At 43.3% G+C, this 24,139-nt stretch overlaps 1 protein-coding gene across 1 annotated transcript in view; it reads right to left on the reverse strand.

Moving 5' to 3' along the window:
* Window positions 1-3,844: 3,844 nt before the first annotated feature.
* Window positions 3,845-24,139, reverse strand: part of LOC132817772 (leucine-rich repeat, immunoglobulin-like domain and transmembrane domain-containing protein 3) — a 31,539-nt gene continuing 11,244 nt past the window's right edge. Inside the window, exons 3-4 of the mRNA XM_060828306.1 lie at window positions 15,095-15,400; window positions 3,845-4,896 (exon numbers count right to left, since the gene is read on the reverse strand). Coding sequence (XP_060684289.1) covers window positions 3,845-4,896; window positions 15,095-15,400 — 1,358 coding nt within the window. The remainder of the gene's footprint in view (window positions 4,897-15,094; window positions 15,401-24,139) is intronic.

Here is a 24,139-nt window from a genome sequence, read left to right on the forward strand (position 1 = left end):
TGGAGGAGCGGGGCTCAAGGGCGGAGGAGCGGGAAGTGGAGGAGATGCGGTGGAGGGCATCGTCGATCACGTCTGGGGGGAATCTGCGGTCCTTGAAGAAGGAGGCCATCTGGGCTGTGCGGTGTTGGAATTGGTCCTCCTGGGAGCAGATGCAGCGGAGACGAAGGAATTGGGAATATGGGATGGCGTTTTTACAAGGGGCAGGGTGGGAGGAGGTGTAGTCCAGGTAGCTGTGGGAGTCAGTCGGTTTATAATAGATGTCTGTGTTGAGTCGGTCGCCCGAGATAGAAATGGAAAGGTCTAGGAAGGGGAGGGAGGAGTCTGAGACAGTCCAGGTGAATTTGAGGTCAGGATGGAAGGTGTTAGTAAAGTTGATGAACTGTTCAACCTCCTCGTGGGAGCACGAGGCAGCGCCGATACAGTCATCGATGTAGCGGAGGAAAAGGTGGGGGGTGGTGCCAGTGTAGTTGCGGAAGATGGACTGTTCCACATATCCTACGAAGAGGCAGGCATAGCTGGGGCCCATGCGGGTGCCCATGGCAACTCCTTTAGTTTGGAGGAAGTGGGAGGATTGAAAAGAGAAGTTATTCAGGGTGAGGACCAGTTCAGTCAGTCGAAGGAGGGTGTCAGTGATTTTAATGGTTATTGATAATCCATCTGGATTGGTAACTGAACTTTAAAATGGGCATTGATGATCTATATGAAGTCATGGGGAAGCATCCTGAAGTGATCTAAGAGAGCCTCCGGATCAATACAGACCCAGAGGCCTAAACTAAACACTTCAAGGCATGGCTAGTCCCCTATGGATGGACTGCAGAACTGACTGTCGCAAACTGGGACTAGCCTATGTACATCAAGAGCAGTGGTGCATTTTGGTGCTCAATAATAGATAAAGATTCTTTCCAGTCAGGCTTCTTGATTTATCATACATGGGAAGTGTGATGTTGCAGTGTTTGTTTAATTCCATGCCAGCTTATGTTACCATGAAGGACCTCCCTTCACAACCTCTCCTCTCATCTAATGCATGGTGACCCTCAGGTTAAACCACTACCTCTCTCTTTCTCTCTAATGAGAGAGCAGTCCCCATATGGGACCATGACAACTTTACTAGATACACAGACTAGCATCAACTTCAACATTATCAGTCAATGCTCTCTAGATTTGCACGAAGTGAGCCAGAGAATATCGTCATGCTTTTCACTGCACCTGCTATTTTCAAGGCTGGATTTCACACATTGGTAAATTGAAAGGCAACGGAGACCACTGCCACTGGAATTTGACTGGCAGCTGGGAAGAATGTTGCTTTTTATCTTTACTAAATATTGGTTACATATGAATGTCAGGATATTGTATTCTCTCTATCAGCTCTAGTGAGGTTTGTCAGGTATTTTCTCTACTGCTAGTAAAAAATGAGGTCTGCAGATGCTGGAGATCACAGCTGCAAATGTGTTGCTGGTCAAAGCACAGCAGGTTAGGCAGCATCTCAGGAATAGAGAATTCGACGTTTCGAGCATAAGCCCTTCATCAGGAATAAGAGAGAGAGCCAAGCAGGCTGAGATAAAAGGTAGGGAGGAGGGACTAGGGGGAGGGGCGATGGAGGTGGGATAGGTGGAAGGAGGTCAAGGTGCTGAAGAGCTTCTGTGCAGAGGAGATGACCTGGGGGGTGCAGTGAGAGAGGGACTCACTGAAATCCTTGTAGAGGGAGGAAGAGAGCTTCTTCAAGGAAGGCATCCTTGTAAGAGGATTCGCAGTAGGTTAAAATCTTCGAGTAAAAAATGAGGTCTGCAGATGCTGGAGATCACAGCTGCAAATGTGTTGCTGGTCAAAGCACAGCAGGTTAGGCAGCATCTCAGGAATAGAGAATTCGACGTTTCGAGCATAAGCCCTTCATCAGGAATAAGAGAGAGAGCCAAGCAGGCTGAGATAAAAGGTAGGGAGGAGGGACTAGGGGGAGGGGCGATGGAGGTGGGATAGGTGGAAGGAGGTCAAGGTGCTGAAGAGCTTCTGTGCAGAGGAGATGACCTGAGATGCTGCCTAACCTGCTGTGCTTTGACCAGCAACACATTTTCTCTATTGCACACTTCATTATGTGCAGACCTCACCTCTATGCTGCCACTCCTGTGCTATCACGTGCATCATGTAGATATACTTGCTACTGCCAGTTTGTTCCAGGATTTCTGCCACTGGTACCATATTTAAAATCCAGTTGTGCACAAGGTCAATCATTGCTCGACAAGAGTTACCCTTCACAGTGGCACTGTGAAGGGTAACTCTCCTCAGATATGGCCAACAAGCACAAGTTGATGCCCCAATTTGCCGACAGGGATCTGTAGATCCAGAAAGATGGGTTGGTGGAAAGGATAACAGTCCCCTTTCCTCAGGACTGCCAGAGGATTTCATGGCATCAGATACCAGGTCTAAAGTTGCCACGTGGGTTAATGCAATTTCCATAGCCCAGAGAGCTTCCCAACAGTGCAGGAAGAAGATTATAAACCTTTTGCTCTCCGTGGCAATAAGTGTCACCATCTTCTCTCTGCTACCTCTCGTTATAACTCTCTGCCACTGCATTCATTTTCCATCAAGTATAATGGTTTACCACCCTCACTCTTGTATCACTCACTGTCACCCATCCCACTCCCCCCAACACCCTTCTGTGCTGCCTACTCATTCACTCAGGATATCTCACCAGCTTTCTCCAACCTTCTCCAACTCTAACAGCTATACCAGCAGTGTTCATCTCTCTCAATTCTTCTTTTTGTCTCATTCCTGGAGGAAACATCCTATTGAAGGGCAGACAGAGCTAAGACAATGGGTCGCCCAATATTTGTCTGTTCATCCTCTCCAAGGGGAGAATCCATGCTTTAGTGGGAGAAGATTTTGAGACCACTCATGTCCCAACATTGTCGAGTGTTGCATTGCTCCCTCCTTGCTCCTCTCATTAGAGAGAATATGGTCTTGAACATCATAATAATTTGGACTTTCTGCTTCATTGCAGGGATTCTGAGATAAGCGCAAGAAATGTACATAATTTTAAGCTCAAAATGCCCTCTTCCCACTCAACCCAACCCCATAGTCCAAATCAAGTCCCATTAGTTTTAAAACAAAGACTACAATCTTCCAGCCTCCAACCCATAGGCTTAGTGGAGCAAAGTATAGAGTGAGGGGGCAGGACTTTGCCGTAATTCTTTACCTTACTCCAATGAATTGTAGATTTGGAAAGACCCATCTTGAACTTCCCACCCTGCCACCTGTGCTATAATTATTCCATTTCCAGTTGAAATGTTAAGGGGTGAACCTCACCAACTGGTTGCTTGGTGTGGACAGGCAGGAGTGGGCAAAGGGTAGATGCACTGCTAGATGCTCCTTTGAACTGTGGAAATTGCATTGACCCATGTGGCAACTTTAGACCTGATATCTGATGCCACAGAATCCTCTGTGAGTCCTGAGGACAGGAGACTATCATCCTTTCCACCATCCCAACTTTCCAGGTCCCTGTCAGCAAATCAGGGCATCAACTTATCCCTGTTGGCCTTATCTGAGGCAATTCTTCCTACAATCCCACTGTGAAGGGCAATTCTTATCTGTACATCTTTCTGGCATATATTCTTGACGCTCACAATGTAGATGATGGTCACAACAGACACAAGTAATTTTATTATAAAGATGTAGCTTATGAAGTGTTCAGTACGAAATAAGAATTAATGTTTTGAATACAGTTTGAAAAACAATAATATACAAATCTGTGTTCATCACTGCACATGCACATGTCAACTGACAATGAAAAACATGCAGATATCAGGCAAATGTACTTCTGTAGTACACGAGAGTCAATGCATTGCACAAGTCAGCAAAGATATTCAGACCTAGAACTGTCACTTTTGAAGGTGATTTGTGAGTCTATGCTCGATCTTGACCACAACAGTAGCCTTTGGGATTCAGAATCACGCTGTGACCACAAATCATTCCCTCTCCTTACTGGCTGAGTTCTGAGTGACAGTGTTTCAAAATTCACATAAGAATCTTTGAGTAGCTCCTGCTCTGCTGTTTTTCTCCGCTTGCGACGAACTTTGACTAGCTCATAAGACAACACCAAAAGGAATCCTGCTCCAGTAATACATCCTAGGAGAACACCAATAATAATCAATAGAGTTTGATGGCTACTTGTGTTGGATTCTCCTTCTGTCAAGAAAATGACACATTGCTCTTTCTTAGGTTGGATTCCTTTCGGACATATGCATGCTGTATATTTTGTGTTTGGCATCAATCCGCCTAGTGATATTTTGTTTTTGCTAGGGTCCACATTGATCTTCTGGACATCTTTCTCACCATACTTTGAGTAGAGTACATTTAAGGCAGTGTCCCTTCTGTAATTTGATATTTTCCAACTGACAGAGACTTTCTGATCCGTCTCATTGATAACTCTCAGATTTTTAATGATAACATTTTCTTCTGGTGTTGTAGTTGTATTTAATGGTAGGTTTTTTTTCTTGTTCTCATTGACTTGTTGAATTATTTTGACTGGTTGTTTCTCGACTTGCAACTTGGTGAGCTTTCTTTCATCTGCCACAGGCATGGCTTCATCAACAGGAAGAAGTTTTTCCTTAGTTGATAATGTGGTGGAGACAGAGAAGAGCGCATCAGTTGTCAAACTTTCCATTTTCTGTTCCATATTTGCTGGAGTTGAAATCTTTTGTTCTGTACCCGACTTCTTCAAAAGGCTCTGTCTCTGAGGAGAAGCTGTAGTTATGGTTCCTATAACAGTGAGAGTAATAGAGACTACCGATGTTCCAGCTAGATTTTTTGCTTTACATCTGTATTCACCAGCATCCTTATAGGAAATTCCTGTCAAACTTATTATTGACCATTGGATTCCATCTGCTGGTGATTCTTGGACAACTGAAACAAAAAATATTTGAGAGTAGCAGAACATTAATTAGTACTGAATAATAAGAACAATAAAAAAAACTAAAGAGGCTTCTCAATCTAGGGATTTTAATACTTTCAGTTAAATGCAACTGATCTAAAACTGGATTATTCTCATTCATTATTAAACAATTACCAATAGTGAGGTTTGCCTTAGGCTGGAATGTTAGTATTTAACTGACTGAATTTCAAATATAATTCCAAATTGTCACAGAATGAAATAATTTGCAGACAACCTGAAGCCAAAATAGTGTTACAGTTATGAAAGCATTGAGGTCTAGCAAGAGGCAAAGAAGTGGTGTGGTACAGTTTGATTCTCATACTGTAAGGTTTAAATTTTATTTAATATCATTTTGTGAAACGTGTCTCTCCGAAAACCTAATATGACATATTTCTTAATTTCATATGTGTCCTGAAGCAGCATTTTCCAGAATTAATTGTTGTTCTGTCTAACTGCAATACCTTCCCCCCAACATCTAGACCACCTCAAAACCAACACAAAGACATAATTAAGTAAAGTGAGCTTTTATAAAAAATACTCACACTCCTCTGAAAGTCCTGCCTCCAGAAACAGCTGCTCTTGGGTCACAAGAAGAAAGCCTTCGGGAAGAACTAATGGTATATCACAATAGATGCAATGTCAGGCTACCTCACAAATCCAGAAGTACTGAGGAAAATGTTGCCAGCGCATTTCATCTTGCACTGATCAAGATGAATAGGAATACCACTTTCAAATGATCACTACACATGATGTGTCAGGAGAAAAGACTGCTGGTTGATTGTCAAATTGATTCTGATTAGTTAAGGCATTGACATAGAGGAAAGAATGAAGAATTGTAAGCTCTGCAAGTTTCTGGGTAATTGAAAATGTACAAGGTTGGACCATGTACCTTTTGTTAGCAGAGAACAGGTTCCTGTATATGGATGTATGTCACATAGAATAGGTGCAGCTTAGTTGAATACTCTGTACTTTGCCGATAATGAGAATCTCAGCCAGTCATTGGGACCTATTGTCCTATTGTTCTGATTGGCTAAGACATTGCCATGGTGACAGCAATAGGCCTATAGGCTCTCTATGCTCCCCTGGTGGTTCACAGAATGTGCAAGGGTTGAATTTGCAGAGAATAGGTCCATATCTCTGAACGGATTTTGCTTCTAGACAGCATAAATGAGCCAAATTTTGAACAGCCAACTTGCATTCGATCAGCACCTTTCTTCCTTGCTGTATACATTACTGTTATCAATTGAAATTTGGTATTCTTGCATAAATCCTGATGATTACAGATGAAAAGTTTTGCCTCCCTTTTCACCAGAATTCAAAAGGAATGTGTTCAAGTCTCCTTTTTTTCTGTTTTGAATCATGCAAAAGTTTGGGGAACCTCTCGTCCTTTGTTGCTTTCTCCATGGCCACAATGGCCAATCAGGGACGACTTGCTAACTAAACAGCACCTTCTCTCCCACAGTGTCAATCGATGTGATTTTTTGAATTTTGGCCTTTTTTGTATTTGTCCAGATTAGCTTGGGACAAAAGAAAAAGTTTCAGCAGCATTTTTTTTTCAGCAATATTCAAGCTCTATGCTACAAAGTGGTGATTTTTAAAACCTTTCTCTGGAAACCAGCACATTACGTGGACTTTCAGATTCTCAGTGTGGCCCAGATTCTCCAAAGACCTGATAGTTATTTTTGTAGCATTGAGCATATATCAAGACCAGCCAGAGCTGACTGATGAAATTGGCTGGTGAATTGAAGGCTCTGATGGACAAATACCCTGTGGCTGGAAACCTAAAAAATGTCAATTTAAACTAGCGAATTTGAAAGGTTCTCTTGCAGTTAAAAGTAACCCAGGAAAGGCAAGATAATTACAAACCTCATAGACTCTTGGGTAACTATTAAGCTGACCCTGCCCCCTTCGCAGCTCGAAACACTTACCCCAACTGCACCCTCCCTCCCCAGATCCCTTACATCCACTGGACCCTGATACAACATCCCCCACAACCTGACAGCCATACCCCCAACCACCAGAACTGATGGTCCCACCTCACCACAGGATCCTTCACACTCTCTCCATGGAATTGAATAAGGAAGCTAAACTCTGAAAGGGTTGTGAATTGGTGGAATTCAGTACTCTGGGTAGGGTGGATGCAGAAATACTAAGTAAATTTGGGGAGGACTTCGATTTTTAGCAATGGGTTGAAGGATCATGGAGAGCAGGCAGGAAATGGAATTAAGGCCGAGATGAGATCAGCCAGATCTTATTGAATGGCAGAGCAGGGCTTAGATGTGTACTCCTGCCCCAAGTTCTTAGGTTCTTAAAATTGATCCGTGAAGAACGTGCAAAATTGATATTAGCAAATTTTATAGCCTGTCAAATTTTTTTTTTCCCTTTGGCTTAAAGGATTTGCTGTTGTCCATTGTCCATTAACTCCTTAGAACAACTGCACACACGCTGTATTTTCTTTTAGATTACACGTTAGTAAAATGGCATGGTAATTCTCCCCAATTTATTTTGTGTTGACCCAATACTTTTGAACTACTTGGCGTGATATCGCTAAACGTTTCCACCAACACTCAATTCATTCTCATTTTGGAATCTTAGGCAACTTCTATTTTCTTCACCTTATCCTTTGAAGTCATGGCTTCAATAGTTTGAATGATAAACGCTAGAATTCTCCAACCCCACCCATCTCTTTTCTCCTTTAAAATACTTCTTAAAATCTTTTGCATTTGATCAAGCATTTCACCATTCCTAATAGTTTCTTCAATGGCTCATATTGAAAAGGTCATTTGCCAACAATCCAACAAAGCTCTGGTTAGGCCCCATTTGGAGTATTGTGTCCAGTTTTGGTCCCCACACCTCAGGAAGGACATACTGGCACTGGAGCGTGTCCAGCGGAGATTCACACGGACGATCCCTGGAATGGTAGGTCTAACATACGAGGAACAGCTGAGGATCCTGGGATTGTATTCATTGGAGTTTAGAAGATTAAGGGGAGATTTAATAGAAACTTACAAGATAATACATGGCTTGGAAACGGTGGATGCTAGGAAATTGTTTCCGTTAGGCGAGAAGACTAGGAGCCGTAGACACAGCCTTAGAATTAGATTAGATTAGACTTACAGTGTGGAAACAGGCCCTTCGGCCCAACAAGTCCACACCGACCCGCCGAAGCGCAACCCACCCATACCCCTACATTTACCCCTTACCTAACACTATGGGCAATTTAGCTTGGCCAATTCACCTGACCCGCACATCTTTGTGACTGTGGGAGGAAACCGGAGCACCCGGAGGAAACCCACGCAGACACGGGGAGAACGTGCAAACTCCACACAGTCAGTCGCCTGAGTCGGGAATCGAACCCGGGTCTACAGGCGCTGTGAGGCAGCAGTGCTAACCACTGTGCCACCGTGCCGCCCTTAAATTAGAGGGTCAATTCAGAACAGAAATGCGGAGACATTTCTTCAGGCAGAGAGTGGTGGGCTTGTGGAATTCATTGCCACAGCGTGCAATGGAGGCTGGGACGCTAAATGTCTTCAAGGCAGAGATTGATAAATTCTTGATGTCACAAGGAATTAAGGGCTACGGGGAGAATGCGGGTAAGTGGAATTGAAATGCCCATCAGCCATGATTGAATGGCAGAGTGGACTCAATGGGCCGAATGGCCTTACTTCCACTCCTATGTCTTATGGTCTTATGGTCTTAAATCACTTCAGAACATTTCAGTCCCTTAAAAGTGTGAATAAGTGAGGTTCTATAGATTCAAATGAAGATCAGATAAGGAATTTTCTCTCTCAGCAGGCAGTGAATTTATGGAATTTGTTTCCGCAGATGCTAGAGCTGTAGAGGTTGGGTTATTAAGTATATTAAAGGCTGAGATTGACAAATTCATAATCAATAAAGGAATCAAGGGTTATGGGGATAATGTCAAAAAATGGAGTTGAGGATTATTGGATCTACCATGATCCCATTGAATGGTGGAACAGACTCGATGGGAGGAATGGCCTACTTCTACTCCTACATCTATCACCTATAGCCATTTAGTCACAATAATAAATCTATGAGCCATTAGGGCTAAATTTATTGTGATATATTAATTCAATATACATTACATGAACTATATTAAAAAGTAAAACCATAAATAGTTTGTCTGACTTATCTAACTTTCTTAGCTTGTAATATTATTTCTCATTGTGATTAAATAAATTTACCTGTCATCTATCTTTGATTATTGACATTTAAATATGGACATCTTCAAAGACTGGTCACAATGTACTTTTTACTGCCAACACAGAAACCAGCTTATGATTTTATTCAAGCATGATCCAAATAAAACTTCATCACAAAAGGAAGGGCATGAATTAATTACTTTTATTATACCGATAATTTTGGACTTCAATCTTGTTATGTTTCTAATTTTATTTTAATCTTTTAATCTCTCTAAGATATTTACAACCAGACATCAAGAGGGCAGGCAGAAGAATTAGTCTAATGCATCCTCTGAAATGTTTTGAATCATGAATTGATGTGTGAATCTGTGGTGACTTTCTGTGTGATCTTTGAATTTTTCGAAGTACCTGGTTTCCTTTCAATGCTTCAACACATTAACAGATGGAAATCCAGAGAACAACCTGCCTCTATAAACTTAGATCTGATGTGTTGTGCAATAATCCTCTCCTCACCTCTACCCGCTGACTTCTTCCTTCAACTGTTGGAATATTGCATGAAATTCTGGTCTCCTTCCTAACGGAAAGATGTTGTGAAACTTGAAAGGGTTCAGAAAATATTTACAAGGATGTTGTTAGGGTTGGCGGATTTGAGCTATAGGGAAAGGCTGAACAGGTTGGGGCTGTTCTCTCTGAAGCGTCGGAGGCTGAGGGGTGATCTTATAGAGGTTTACAAAACTATGAGGGGCATGGATAGGGTAAATAAGCAAGGTCTTTTCCCTGGGGTCAGGGAGCCCAGAACTAGAGGGCATAGGTTTAGGGTGAGATGGGAAAGATATAAAAGAGACCTAAGAGGCAACTTTTTCACCCAGAGGGTTGTAAGTGTATGAAATGCCAGAGGAAGTGGTGGAGGCTGGTACAATTGCAACATTTGGATGGGCATATGAATAGGAAGTGTTTAGAGGGATATGGCAGGTGGGACTATATTGGGTTTGGCTACCTGGTCGGCATGGACGGATTGGACCGAAAGGTCTGTTTCCATGCTGTACATCTCTCTGAGACTATGACTGTACAATTACACTCAGATCCCCTCCAAGACTACTTGACATCAAGGGTCTCATCATGCATTACTATCTCTAGAGTAACCAAGGATCTATCCTTGACCTACTCCTATTGATCATCGGATCATTTGGTCCATTCAAGAACAAAGGAGGCAATTTATGCACGGATGTAAAGGAAGAAGGTGAAGTCCTTAGAGAATATTTGCATTAGTATTCACAAAGGAGAAAGATATGGTGGATGATGAATCAAGAGAGGGATATGTTGATATTCTAGGACATGGCAATATCATATCGGATATCATAGAGGAGGTGATACTGAATGTTTTGAAAAGCATGTTTTGAAATATTTTAATATAGACAAGTCCCCAGGACCTGATGGGATCTATCCCAGAATAGAGAGGGGGTGAAGGAGGAAATTGCCGTGTATGAAATCGTTGTATCCTGTTTAGATATGGGAGTAGTTCTAGAGGATTGGAGAATAGCCAGTGTTGTTCCTTTGCTAAGAAGCACAGCAGGACTAATCCAGAAATCACAGGCGGCTAAGTCTTATGTCAGTGGAATTATTGAAGAAAATTCTCTGGGACAGGATTTACTCACATTTGGAAAAATATGGACTTATCAGTGATGGGTGGCATGGTTTTGTATAGGGAAGGTCATACCTCACAAACATAATTAAGTTCTTTGAGGAAGTGACAGAGAGGATTGGTGGGAAAAGAGCAATAGATGTTGTCGATGTGGACTTCAGCAAGGGTCCCTCATGGCAGGTTGATACCGAAGGTCAAGTTACTTCCAATAACGCAAAGGTTGGGGGATCAGGGAAATTGAAGAGAATTGCCAAAGGATACAGCAGGATATAGACAGGACAAAGCTAAAAATGTGTTGCTGGAAAAGCGCAGCAGGTCAGGCAGCATCCAAGGAACAGGAGATTCGACGTTTCGGGCATAAGCCCTTCATCAGGAATGAGGAAAGTGTGTCCAGCAGTCTAAGATAAAAGGTAGGGAGGAGGGACTTGGGGGAGGGGCAATGGAGATGCGATAGGTGGAAGGAGATCAAAGTGAGGGTGATAGGCGGGAGTGGGGTGGGGGCGGAGAGGTCAGGAAGAAGATTGCAGGTTAGGCAGGCGGTGCTGAGTTCAAGGGATTAGACTGAGACAAGGTGGGGGGAGGGGAAATGAGGAAACTGGAGAAATCTGAATTCGTCCCTTGTGGTTGGAGGGTTCCCAGGCGGAAGATGGGGCGCTCTTCCTCCAACCGTCATGTTGTTATGGTCTGGCGATGGATGAGTCCAAGGACCTGCATGTCCTTGCTAGAGTGGGAGGGGGAATTAAAGTGTTGAGCCACAGGGTGGTTGGGTTGGTTGGTCCAGGTGTCCCAGAGGTATTCTCTGAAATGTTCCGCAAGTAGGCGGCCTGTCTCCCCAATATAGAGGAGACCACATCAGGTGCAGCGGATGCAATAGATGATGTGTGTGGAGGTGAATTTGTGGCGGATATGGAAGGATCCCTTAGGGTCTTGGAGAGAAGTAAGGGAGGAGGTGTGGGTGCAAGTTTTGCATTTCTTGCGGTTGCAGGGGAAAGTGCCGGAAGTGGAGGTTGGGTTGGTGGAGGGTGTGGGAGGGACCTGACGAGGGAGTCACGGAGGGACTGGTCTTTTCGGAATGCTGGTAGGGGAGGGGAGGGAAATATATCCCTGGTGGTGGGGTCCGTTTGGAGGTGGTGGAAATGACAGAGGTTGGTGGGGTGGAAGGTGAGAACCAGTGGGGTTCTGTCCTGGTTGGAGGGACGGGGCTCAAGGGCGGAGGAGCAGGAAGTGGAGGAAATGCGGTGGAGGGCATCGTCGATCACGTCTGGGGGGAGTCTGCGGTCCTTGAAGAAGGAGGCCATCTGGGCTGTACGGTATTTGAACTGGTCCTCCTGGGAGCAGATGTGGCGGAGACGAAGGAATTGGGCATATGGGATGGCATTTTTACAGGGGGCAGGGTGGGAGGAAGTGTAGTCTATGTAGCTGTGGAAGTCAGTCGGTTTATAGTAGATGTCCGTGTTGATTCGGTCGCCCAAGATAGAAATGGAAAGGTCTAGGAAGGGGAGGGAGGAGTCTGAGACGGTCCAGGTGAATTTGAGGTCGGGGTGGAAGGTGTTGGTAAAGTGGATGAACTGTTCAACTTTCTCGTGGGAGCACGAGGCAGCGCCGATAGTCATCGATGTAGCGGAAGAAAAGATGGGGGTTAGACAGGTTAAAAACTTGTGCAGAGAAATTGCAGGTGAAATTTAATCTGGATAAATGCAAGCTGATACATTTTGGAAGATCTAATGCAGGAGGGAAGTATGCAGTAAGTGGCAGAACACTTAGAAGCAATAACATATAGAGGGATCTAGAGGTACAGGCCCACAATTCCCTGAAAGTGGCAACCCAAGTTGGTCAAGAAGGCATATGGCATGCCCACCTTCATTGGTAGAAGCATAGGATATCAAAATTGGCAAGTCATGTAATACCTGTATAGAACTTCAGTTAAGCCACATTTGGAATATTGTGTGCAATTCTGCTTACCACATTACCAGACAGATGTGGAGGCTTTGGAGAAAGAACACAAAAGGTTTATCAGGATGTTGCCTTGTTTCAGACAGTATTAGCTATGAGGAGAGATCAGATGAATGTTGGGTTTTTATCATTTGAATATCAGATGCTGAGGGGCAACCTGATAAAGTTTTACAAAATTATGAGAGGCGTGGATAGAATGGATAGTAGCAATCTTTATCCCAGGGTAGAAATATCAATTACTCAGCAACATAAATTTCAGGTAAAAGTCTGCAAGTTTAAAGTGGATGTGAGAGGTACATTTTTTTATACAGAGGGTGGTAAGTTGGATGTGAGTATAAGAGGTATAGTTAGTAAGTTAGCAGATGACACCAAAATTGGAGGTGTAGTTATCTCAGATTACAACAGGATCTGGGCCAGATGTGGCAATGGGCTGAGAAGTGGCAGATGGAGTTTAATTTAGATAAATGTGAGGTGCTGCATTTTGGGAAAACAAATCTTAGCAGGACTTATACACTTAATGGTAAGGTCTTAGGGAGTGTTGCAGAACAAAGAGACCTTGGAGTGCAGGTTTATCACTCCTTCAAAGTGGAGTTGCAGGTAGATAAGATAGTGAAGAAGGCATTTGGTATGCTTTCCTTTATTGGTCAGAGTATTGAGTACAGGAGTTGGGAGGTCATGTTACAGCTGTACAGGACATTGGTTAGGCCACAATTGGAATATTGTGTGCAATTCTGATCTCCTTCCTAGTAGAAAGATGTTGTGAAACTTGAAAGGGTTCAGAAAAGATTTACAAGGATGTTGCCAGGGCTGGAGGATTTGAGCTATAGGGAGAGGTTGAATAGGCTGGGGCTGTTTTGCCTGGAGCGTCGGAGGCTGAGGGGTGACGTTATAGAGGTTTACAAAATCATGAGGGGCATGGAAGAGGATACACAGACGAAGTGTTTTCCCTAGGGTGAGGGAGTCCAGAACTAGAGGGCATAGGTTTAGAGTGAGAGGGGAAAGATATAAAAGAGACCTAAGGGGCAACATTTTCATGCAGAGGGTGGTACTTGCATGGAATGAGCTTCCAGAGGAAGTGGTGGAGGCTGGTATAATGGCAGCATTTAAAAGGCATCTAGATGGATATATGAATAGGAAGGGTTTGGAGGGATATAAGCCAGGTGCTGGCAAGGGGGACTAAATTAGGTTGGGATATGTGGTCGGTATGGACGAGTTTCCATGCTGAACATCTCTATGACTCTATGATTCTATGTTCCTGGAATATGCTGTCAGAGGAAATGGTGGAGGTGGATATAATGGCAATGTTTAAATGGTAGGTTTATGAATAGGCAGGGAATAGAGGGATATGGACCATGTAGAAGCAAAGGCATCATGTGTCAACACAGTCTTGTTGGGCTGAAGGGCCTGTCTTATTCTTTGTTCTTTGTCCTTATCTACAAGTTGTTGCCATTATCTGAAATTGTGTCTGATTCCATGTGTGTGTTGATGACTCCCATTCTATCTCAAAATCACTTTTGTAACTGTCACTGATTTGCCAGGCACATTGTCCAACATGCAATCCCTGAAAAGCAGACATTTCTTCCAATTAATTAACATGAAGATCTATATCATTTACTTCTGTCCTCATCACAGATTCCATCACTCACCCTAGTCATGACATTATATTGAACCAGACTTTTCAGACTTCAGCATCCTATTTCACATTGAAATGAGCATCCAAACGCATATCTATGCGTTCATCACAATTGTTTACTTCCATTTACAGAGCATCGTCTGTCTCGACCACTGTCTCAACTCATCCACTACTGAATCCCTCACACATATGTTTCCTACCTTTCACTTGACCATTCCAAAGTTCTCCTGGCTGACCTCCAATTTTCCAGCCTCTGTAACTCTGAGATCCTCCAAAACTTTGCTGGTAATATCCTAACTCAGAATCCACTCCCAGTTACTTCTCATCACTATGCTTAACTATTCATAATTGTTCCTGATCCATCAAAGCCTCAGTTTAAAGCACTCATCCATATTTATATTTCCCTCCATGATCCTGTCTGTCTCTTGCTCTGTAATCCCCTCCTGTTGTAAACGCTACAAAATCTCTGTAACTTTTTGATTGTCATCTTCTAAGCATCCCAGATTTTTATTGGTCAATATTGGTGCCATGCCTTCATATGCCCAGATCTTAAGCCCCGGAACATCCTCTACAAAATTCATTCCCCACCTCCCTCTACCTCATTCTATGTCCCCTTAAGACAGTCCTTAAATCCCACCTCTTTAAACATTTTTTGGGTCTCCTGACCTAATATCTCCTGATACTGTTTAGTGACAAATGTTGCTTGCTGTTAAACGCGATGTGATAGTTCACTATGATAAAGGCACTACATGAATCCAAGTTGTTGTTGCATGAATTACCTGTATGGTTTACCGGTAAGCCATTCCCCCTGAGCCAGACAAGTGATGGGGTTGGATATCCTTTTGAGTCACAGCGGAGCAAGACATTACTTCCAACAGGTGATGTAAGTTTGGTTGCTGAAGCCTTGACTGATGGTTTGAGGCACTGTTCAAGCTCAACTCTCTGGAAGAAAACTCCTGCAATGTTTTCAGGTTCACTACATGTCAGGTAAGGATCCATGAGAATAACTGATGTTTCTTCTGATTTACAAAGCTCAATCAACTTTGATATCCTACAGTCACAGAACCATGGGTTGTCTTGAAAACCTAATGAAGAGAAAAATATTTAAGACTTTTCAAAAAAATAAATGAAAGCATTTGAAACTCTGTAACATCTTTGTTGTATGAAACGTTTTCAAAAATATTTATCTAAGCCAAGGCTTGTAACTAAAATAAAGTCTTTAGTTAAAGATTCTTAATTCCTGTGTTTATTCCCCAGCTTTCTAGAGATTTCAGACTACCCAATTAAAAAGTGAACTTGTTGCATTTGGCTGTTGCACTTATTTAATCTCAAAGACTCTGTACAAGACCACCTAACAATATCATTTTAACAAATCTAACTGCACTATTGAAGAAAGAAGCAAACGCAACCCCTAGTTAAGAAAGAATGAAAAGAGAAAATTGAAATTAATCGCTCTGTTACCTGACATGAGTAGTAGTGGAAATGTGAGAATCTATTCAACAGGATTTAATAAATGAACACTTTAAAAATAGTGGTAGAGTTGACATGAATTTTTTAAAGAAAAAACAGTCAGTCTATAATGATACAGACCGAGACTGACTTAATGACAGATCTTAGAGAGTCATTCCCAAATTGATAGGCACTATGCAGAGTTTTTCTTAAAGAGGGTAATGTTGATGTCCAAAGGAACCTGGATGTGCCTCTTCATAAATCATTGAAGGCAAACATGCTGATGCAGAAAGCAATTAAGATGGAAAATCCCGTTATTGTCGACCTTCATTGCAAGAAGATTTGAGAACAGGAGTAAAGGTACCTTTCTGCAACTGCATAAAAGCTGGGAGAGACTGCACCTGACATATTGTGTAAAGCTTTGCTCTTCTTACCAAAGGAAGGGGATCCTGGTTTTATGAGGAATAATGGAAGGTTCACCAGAAAGATTTCTGAGATGGTGGTATTGACCTCTCAGAAACGATTGAGGTGACTGGAACTTGCATCCTTTGGAATTTGGAAGAATGAGAGGTGATCACATTGAAGCATATATAATTCTTAGAGTGCTCAGCAGAGTAATAAAAAGGATGCTTCCCCTTTGTGGGGTCTAGAACTGGGGGGAATGTCAGTCTAAATGTCAGTTAGTGGGCGGCACGGTGGCACAGTGGTTAGCACTGCTGCCTCACAGCGCCTGTAGACCCGGGTTCAATTCCCGACTCAGGCGACTGACTGTGTGGAGTTTGCACGTTCTCCCCGTGTCTGCGTGGGTTTCCTCTGGGTGCTCAGGTTTCCTCCCACAGTCCAAAGATGTGCGGGTCAGGTGAATTGGCCAAGCTAAATTGCCCGTAGTGTTAGGTAAGGGATAAATGTGGGGGAATGGGTGAGTTGCGCTTCGGCGGGTCGGTGTGGACTTGTTGGGCCGAAGGGCCTGTTTCCACACTGTAAGTCTAATCTAATCTAAATGATAGATAAATTAAAACTGAGATGAAGATAAATTTCTCTTTGAAATTCACTTCCCCAGAGACTGCAGAGTATCAATCTTAAAATATATTAAAGATAGAAATTGAAAGATTTCTATTAAAATTGATCATGCAGGAAAATGGCTTTGAGGGAGAAGTCATCCATGATCGATTTGAATAGCAGCACAGGTTCGAAGAGCTGAATGTCCTTAATGTGGAAGTTAGTTTGAACATCCCGTTAATACTAAAGAACATGGGGAGGAATTAAGTGCCATCACCATCACTGGAAATGTAGTATTAGACAAACAAGTGGGGCTAAAAGCAACTGAAACCCTTTGCTTGCATCTGAGAATTCTAAAAGAGGTGAGTACAAAGATAGTGGATGCATGGGTTGTAACTTTCTAAAAATCTTTGGATTCCGGAGAAGTACCAGAGGATTGGAAAACTGGCAAAATGACACCCCAATTCAAAAATACGGGGAAGCGAAAGGCAAGTAATCACAGGCAGATTAGTCTGGCATCTATTGTTGGGTAAGTATTGAGGTATACGAGATAAAGAGAGGCATAGATAGAGTCGATAGCCTGAGACTATCTCGAGGGGCAGAAATGACTAACACTAGGGGGTCATAGTTTTAAGCTGGTTGGAGGAAAGTATAGAGGGGATGTCAGAGGCGGGTTCTTTACACAGAAAGTTGTGAGAGCATGGAATGTGTTGCCAGCAGCAATTGTGGAAGCAGGGTCATTGGGGACATTTAAGAGACTACTGGACATGCTATTGGTCACAGAAATTTGAGGGTGCATACATGAGGATCAGTGGTCGGCACAACATCGTGGGCTGAAGGACCTGTTCTGTGCTGTACTGTTCTATGTTCTATGAATCAATCATTAAGGAAACTGATTATTTGAAAAATCATAAGTGAATCAAGCAGCGTCAGTATGGCTTCACAAAGGAAAATCTTGTCTGACTTATTTCTTAGATCTTTTTAAGGAAGTCTCAACCAGACTAGATAGACGGGAGAGGGGTGGTGCTGGAAAAGCACAGCAGGTCAGGCAGCATCCGAGGAGCAGGAAAATCAACGTTTCGGGCAAAAGCCCTTCATCAGGAATAGATGAATACCTCTATTCCTGATGAAGGGCTTTTGTCCGAAACATTGATTATCCTGCTCCTCGGATGCTGCCTGACCTGCTGTGCTTTTCCAGCACCACTCTAATCTAGACTCTGGTTTTCAGCATCTGCAGTCCTTTTTTTAACCAATGGGTTCCACAGGGATCAATGCTGGGAACATAACTGGGAAGATTCCTGATGAAGGGCTTATGCCCACAATGTCGATTCTCCTGCTCCTCGGATGCTGCCTAAGCTGTTGTGTTTTCCAGCACCACACTTTTGACTGAGAACAAAACTGCTTATAATATAATGATTTGGGGGAAGGAAGTGAATGTACTGAAGCCAAATTCTGATTACACTAGAAATGCGAGGAAAGACAGGTTGCGAGAGGGATAAACAAGGCAACCTCAATTTTCCAAACGTTGATCATCTGAATTTCAGAATATCCAAACAAGATCTCAAGATCCCAATGCTTGGGTAAATTGTATTATCTGAACATTTGGTCATCCCAACATTCGATTATCCAAACAAAATACTCCCCACCAGTGTCGTTCAGATAATTGAGGTTGCCCTGTCAACAGTTTACAGAGAGGTATTGATAGGTTGAGTAAATGGGCAAGAAGTTGGCAGATAGAAATGTTCATTTTAAGACCAAAAGACCATAAGACATAGGAGTAGAAGCAAGCCAATTGGCTCATTGAGTCCACTCTGCCATTTAATCATGGCTAATGGGCGTTTCAATTCCGATTACCCGCACTCTCCCCATAGCCTTGTGAAATTTGGAATGGAGAACTAAAGAACATAGTATTATTTAAATGGAGAAAAACTGCAGAAAGCTGCAAAGGACCAGGAAACACAAAGAGCAAGCACACAGATGCAGCAGGTAATTAGGAAAGCAAAAAGAATGTTAGCCCTTATTCCAAGGGATTTGGAGAATGAGAGTAGGGAAGTCTGACTGCAACTGTACAGGACGCTGATGAGATATCATCCGGAGCATTTATCTGGAGTAGTTTTGGACCCCTTATTTAAGGACAGATACCATTTCATTAGCAGTAGTTCAGAGAAGGTTCACTAGACTGATCCCCAGTATGAATTGATTGTCTTATGAGCAAAGGTTAAACAGGTTGGGACTCTACTCACAGGAAGTTTAGAAGAATAAGACAAGACCTGCTGAAACATATAGGATTCTTAAGAGGCTTACAGGATAAATGCTGAGAGGAAGTTACCCCCTCAAGGAGAGTTCAGGACTGGAGGGCATAGTCTCAGAATAGAGATGACAACTTAAAACTGAGATGAGGGGGAATTTCTTCTCTTATAGGGTTGAGAATCTTTGGAACTTCTTGCCACAGAGAGCTGAGGGGGAAGAGATCTTGTGTATATTTGGACTGGGTTAGACAAGGTTAAAAATCACATGACACCTGATGAATGAGCAACACTCCGAAAGCTAGTGTTTTCAAATAAACCTGTGAAATATGACTTGGTATCATGTGATTTTTGCTCAAATAGGCCAGATCTTGGTTTACATTGAAAAATCTATAAGGTTTCAAAAGAGGCAGAGCTTCCACCTGCAGCAACACAGTGAGGAAGTTCAGAACTAAGGGGTAAGGGGTGTTCAATGCCCTGAGTTGCCATGTTCTCAATCCCGCATTGGCCTGAGGGTCTTTGATGAATGTTACAAATAATGAACCCAGTTGTCAATGGTGTTTACAATGTAGAATTCATGGCCTGAATCTATGAAGGATGAAATACTTTATTTAAGTACTGGGGGGTGATATGGCTTTCATTTCTGAGGGTGAGGAATGTTTGACAACATGGCATTTTCCAGGGACTGACACTCAATTTTCCAACTTCAGTTGGAAAGCAGCCCCCACAAATGCTGCCTTGATAGAACAGTCAGCTGCTCCCTCTACTGGGAGTGAAATTAAAACAACTGAATGTTAAGGCTTTCCCCTAACACCATCCACACATACTGTGAAGGATTCCTTCACATTCGCTGAGACCATACAAAAGCTACACATTGACAGCAATAACATGTGCATGTAATAATTTGTCATTACCAGCTCATTTGCTGATATAAAACTCAAAAAAAGCCACTGATACTTGTATCATGGTCATCTATGTGCTACCAGTGTCTGATTGTGTCATCACTAAACTCAACTGAACACTCAGTTGTGTTCATTTTCAATGACATCATGTACACCCAAAAGGATAGCATTGCCATAGGAACCACTCCAAGCCCAGTTCTTGAAAATGTCTTTGTTGGTTACCATGAGAAGCAAATACTTGATGAAAAGGCCACTAACCTCCTTCCCCTTGCACGTTTCCAACACATAGAGGAAATATTTGTGATATTTGAATCCACAGTTGCATCAAAGAATTTCTTTATGCTATTTAAGAAACTCCAAGCTGTGTTTGCCACTGAAATGGAGTGATCAAAGTGCTCTTTTCCTTGATGTAAGGACAATCTCGTAAATAGGGTCCTAGGCCACTGGATAAGCGTCATACTGAGATAGATAGATTACTTACAGTATGGAAACAGACCCTTCAGCCCAACAAGTCCACACGGACATTCCGAAGAGCAACCCACCCAGACCTATTCCCCTACATTTTCCCCTTCACCTAACACTACGAGCAATTTAGCATGGCCAATTCACCTAACCTGCACATCTTTGGACTGTAGGAGGAATCCGGAGCACCTGGAGGAAACCCACACAGACATGGGGAGAATGTGCAAACTCCACACAAGTAGTTGCCGGAGGGGAGAATTGAACCCAGTGCTAACCACTGTGCCGCCCAATAGGGATTATCAAAACTATCCTGAGTAAAAATTTGATCAAAGCTCAAATGTGAAAAAAGGCCTACATCCAGCACTCCTGGCAGTGAGTGGTGGTTAATCTACCTCAAATTATCCGAGAAGTCAAGTATCTCAAACATTTGAACTATAGGTGAAGTCACACTGCTATCATACAGTAAATTCATGAATGGTTTTCTCCACCAACAGGATGTTGTCTTCTATCCAAGTAAGCATTTTGTCTACTGTACAAATGAGGAATGTGATGCATGAATTTCTGATGCCAGGTATATAGGCTGTAAGTCTCAATAATTGGAGGACTGTGTAAAATTGTGTGCCTGTTTGACCATTCAAGCCAGGCAGCTTGATAATAATAGCTGAAAATGTGTTGCTGGAAAAGCGCAGCAGGTCAGGCAGCACAGTGGATGGCACGGTGGCACAGTGGTTAGCACTGCCGTCTCACAGCGCCTGAGACCCAGGTTCAATTCCCAACTCAGGCGACTGACTGTGTGGAGTTTGCACGTTCTCACCGTGTCTGCGTGGGTTTCCTCCGGGTGCTCCGGTTTCCTCCCACAGTCCAAAGATGTGCGGGTCAGGTGAATTGGCCATGCTAAATTGCCCGTAGTGTTAAGTAAGGGTTAAACGTAGGGGTATGGGTGGGTTTCGCTTCGGCGGGTCGGTGTGGACTTGTTGGGCCAAAGGGCCTGTTTCCACACTGTAAGTAATCTAATCCAAGGAACAGGAAATTCGACGTTTCGGGCATAAGCCCTTCATCAGGAATGAGGAAAGTGTGTCCAGCAGGCTAAGATAAAAGGTAGGGAGGAGGGACTTGGGGGAGGGGCGATGGAGATGTGATAGGTGGAAGTAGGTCAAGGTGAGGGTGATAGGCCGGAGTGGGGTGGGGGCGGAGAGGTCAGGAAGAAGATTGCAGGTTAGGAGGGCGGTGCTGAGTTCGAGGGAATCAACTGAGACAAGGTAGGGGGAGGGGAAATGAGGAAACTGGAGAAATCTGAGTTCATCCCTTGTGGTTGGAGGGTTCCCGGGCGGAAGATGGGGCGCTCTTCCTCCAACCGTCGTGTTGTTATGGTCTGGCGATGGATTGATAATAATACTCAAACAGCCTTTGGTAGTCAAAATGTCTATCCACCATTAGATGGTAGTCAGCTTTTGGAAATCATTTATTAAATAATCCGTAAAGTTGCACTGGAAATGAATCATGCACATGCTAACAGCTGTGGGCCTAATTTCCCAGGAGTGGCAATTTCATACAGAGTGCCACTCGGTTCCATCCTTTTTTTTAACAGTTTCCACTTTGGACTCCATTGAGATTTGTGACAGATTTCTGTCAGATTTTTCATAGCATAGGGGAAGGTAAATCGCACCCTATGTTTGGACTGGGCTTCAGGTGGGATCGGGAGAGGAGGTGAATGGGTAGTATGTACTTGTAGGGGTAAAGGTATCAGTGGTGTGAGATGGCAATCCTTGGTCTGGGGAGGTGAATGGGTGGCCATTTCAAGTGAGTTGAGGGGAATGTGGGGCAGGGTGTGGCAACAGGAGTGTTTGTCAGGCTGGATGCAGGGGATTTGGAGGAGTGGGCTCACTGCTGGTGATAGTGGGAGGGCTCATGAATCAAGTCAATTATGGGTCAGGCAGGCAGGAAATAGGGTATCAGGGTACATTTCAGTGAAGGGGATGGGGGAGTCAATTGTTTGATTTCAAGGTAGAGATGTCAACTTCTGGGGGGTGGGAGTGCCAGATCCCCATGGTGAGGTGGAGATTCAATGTCAGATCGCAGGTCAGAGGTTTTGACTCTGGGTGGGGAGTATCAGATCCCGATAGGCTGCTGGTATCAGGTCAGGTTCTAGCCATGTGATTGGTCCAGAGGTGGAGGGAATGTAGTCGAGGGGTTGTGAGATAAGAATTGGATTGGTTTAACTATTACTCAGGCATTCAACTATGTATTTTATAGTCCAAACTTTCCTGAGGAACAATTTTACTTTATTTCATTGGAACCATGTGTGCTGGTGGTGGGCAAGTTGTTGGAGGGAATCCTGAGGGACAGGATGTACATGTATTTGGAAAGGCAAGAACTGATTAGGGATAGTCAACATAGCTTTGGGCATGGGAAATCATATCTCACAAACTTGATTGAGTTTTTTGAGGAAGGAACAAAGAGGATTGAAGAGGGCAGAGCAGTGGATGTGATCTATATGGACTTCAGTAGGGCGTTCGACAAGGTTCCCCATGGGAGACTGATTAGCAAGGTTAGATCTCATGGAATACAGGGAGAACTAGCCATTTGGATACAGAACTGGCTCAAAGGTAGAAGACAGAGGGTGGTGGTGGAGGGTTGTTTTTCAGACTGGAGGCCTGTGACCAGTGGAGTGCTACAAGGATCGGTGCTGGGTACTCTACTTTTTGTCATTTACAGAAATGATTTGGATGCGAGCATAAGAGGTACAGATAGTAAGTTTGCAGATGACACCAAAATTGGAGGTGTAGTGAACAGCGAAGAGGACAACAGAATCTTGACCAGATGGGCCAATGAGTTGAGAAGTGGCGGATGGAGTTTAATTCAGATAAATGCGAGGTGCTGCATTTTGGGAAAGCAGGACTTTTACAGTTAATGGTAAGGTCCGAGGAAGTGTTGCTGAACAAAGAGACAAAGTGCAGGTTCATAGCTCCTTTAAAGTGGAGTCGCAGGTAGATAGGATAGTGAAGAAGATATTTGGTATGCTTTCCTTTATTGGTCAGAGTATTAAGTACAGGAGTTGGGGGGTCATGTTTAGGCTGTACAGGACATTGGTTAGGCCACTGTTGGAATATTGCATGAAATCCTGGTCCCCTTTCTATCAGAAAGTTGTTGTGAAACTTGAAAGAGTTCAGAAAAGATTTACAAGGATGTTGCCAGGGTTGGAGGATTTGAGCTAGAGGGAAACGCTGAACAGGCTGGGGCTGTTTTCCCTGGAGCGCATAAGCTGAGGGGTGACTTTATAGAGGTTTACAAAATTATGAGGGGCATGGATAGGATAAATAGGCAAAGTCTTTTCTCTGGGGTCAGGGAGTCCAGAACTAGAGGGCATAGGTTTAGGGTGAGAGGGGAAAGATATAAAAGAGACCTAAGGGGCAACCTTTTCACGCAGAGGGTGATACGTGTATGGAATGAGCTGCCAGAGGAAGTGGTGGAGGCTAATACAATTGCAACATTTAAGAGGCATTTGGATAGGTATATGAATAGGAAGGTTTGGAGGGATATGGGCCAGGTGCTGACAGGTGAGACTAGATTGGGTTGGGATATCTGGTCGGCATGGACAGGTTGGACCGAAGGGTTTGTTTCCATGCTGTACATCTCTATGACTCTATGACTCTGTGAAATCTTCAATTTTTATGAAAACTTTTAAAGGCTTCCCTGATACAGAGGAAATGCCCAATGGAATTTTCAATTTTCCTTTTAGTCCTTTTGGAATCTACTACAATGGGGA

This window comes from Hemiscyllium ocellatum, chromosome 1 (genome assembly GCF_020745735.1).
Source record: "Hemiscyllium ocellatum isolate sHemOce1 chromosome 1, sHemOce1.pat.X.cur, whole genome shotgun sequence".
Lineage (NCBI taxonomy): Eukaryota > Metazoa > Chordata > Chondrichthyes > Orectolobiformes > Hemiscylliidae > Hemiscyllium > Hemiscyllium ocellatum.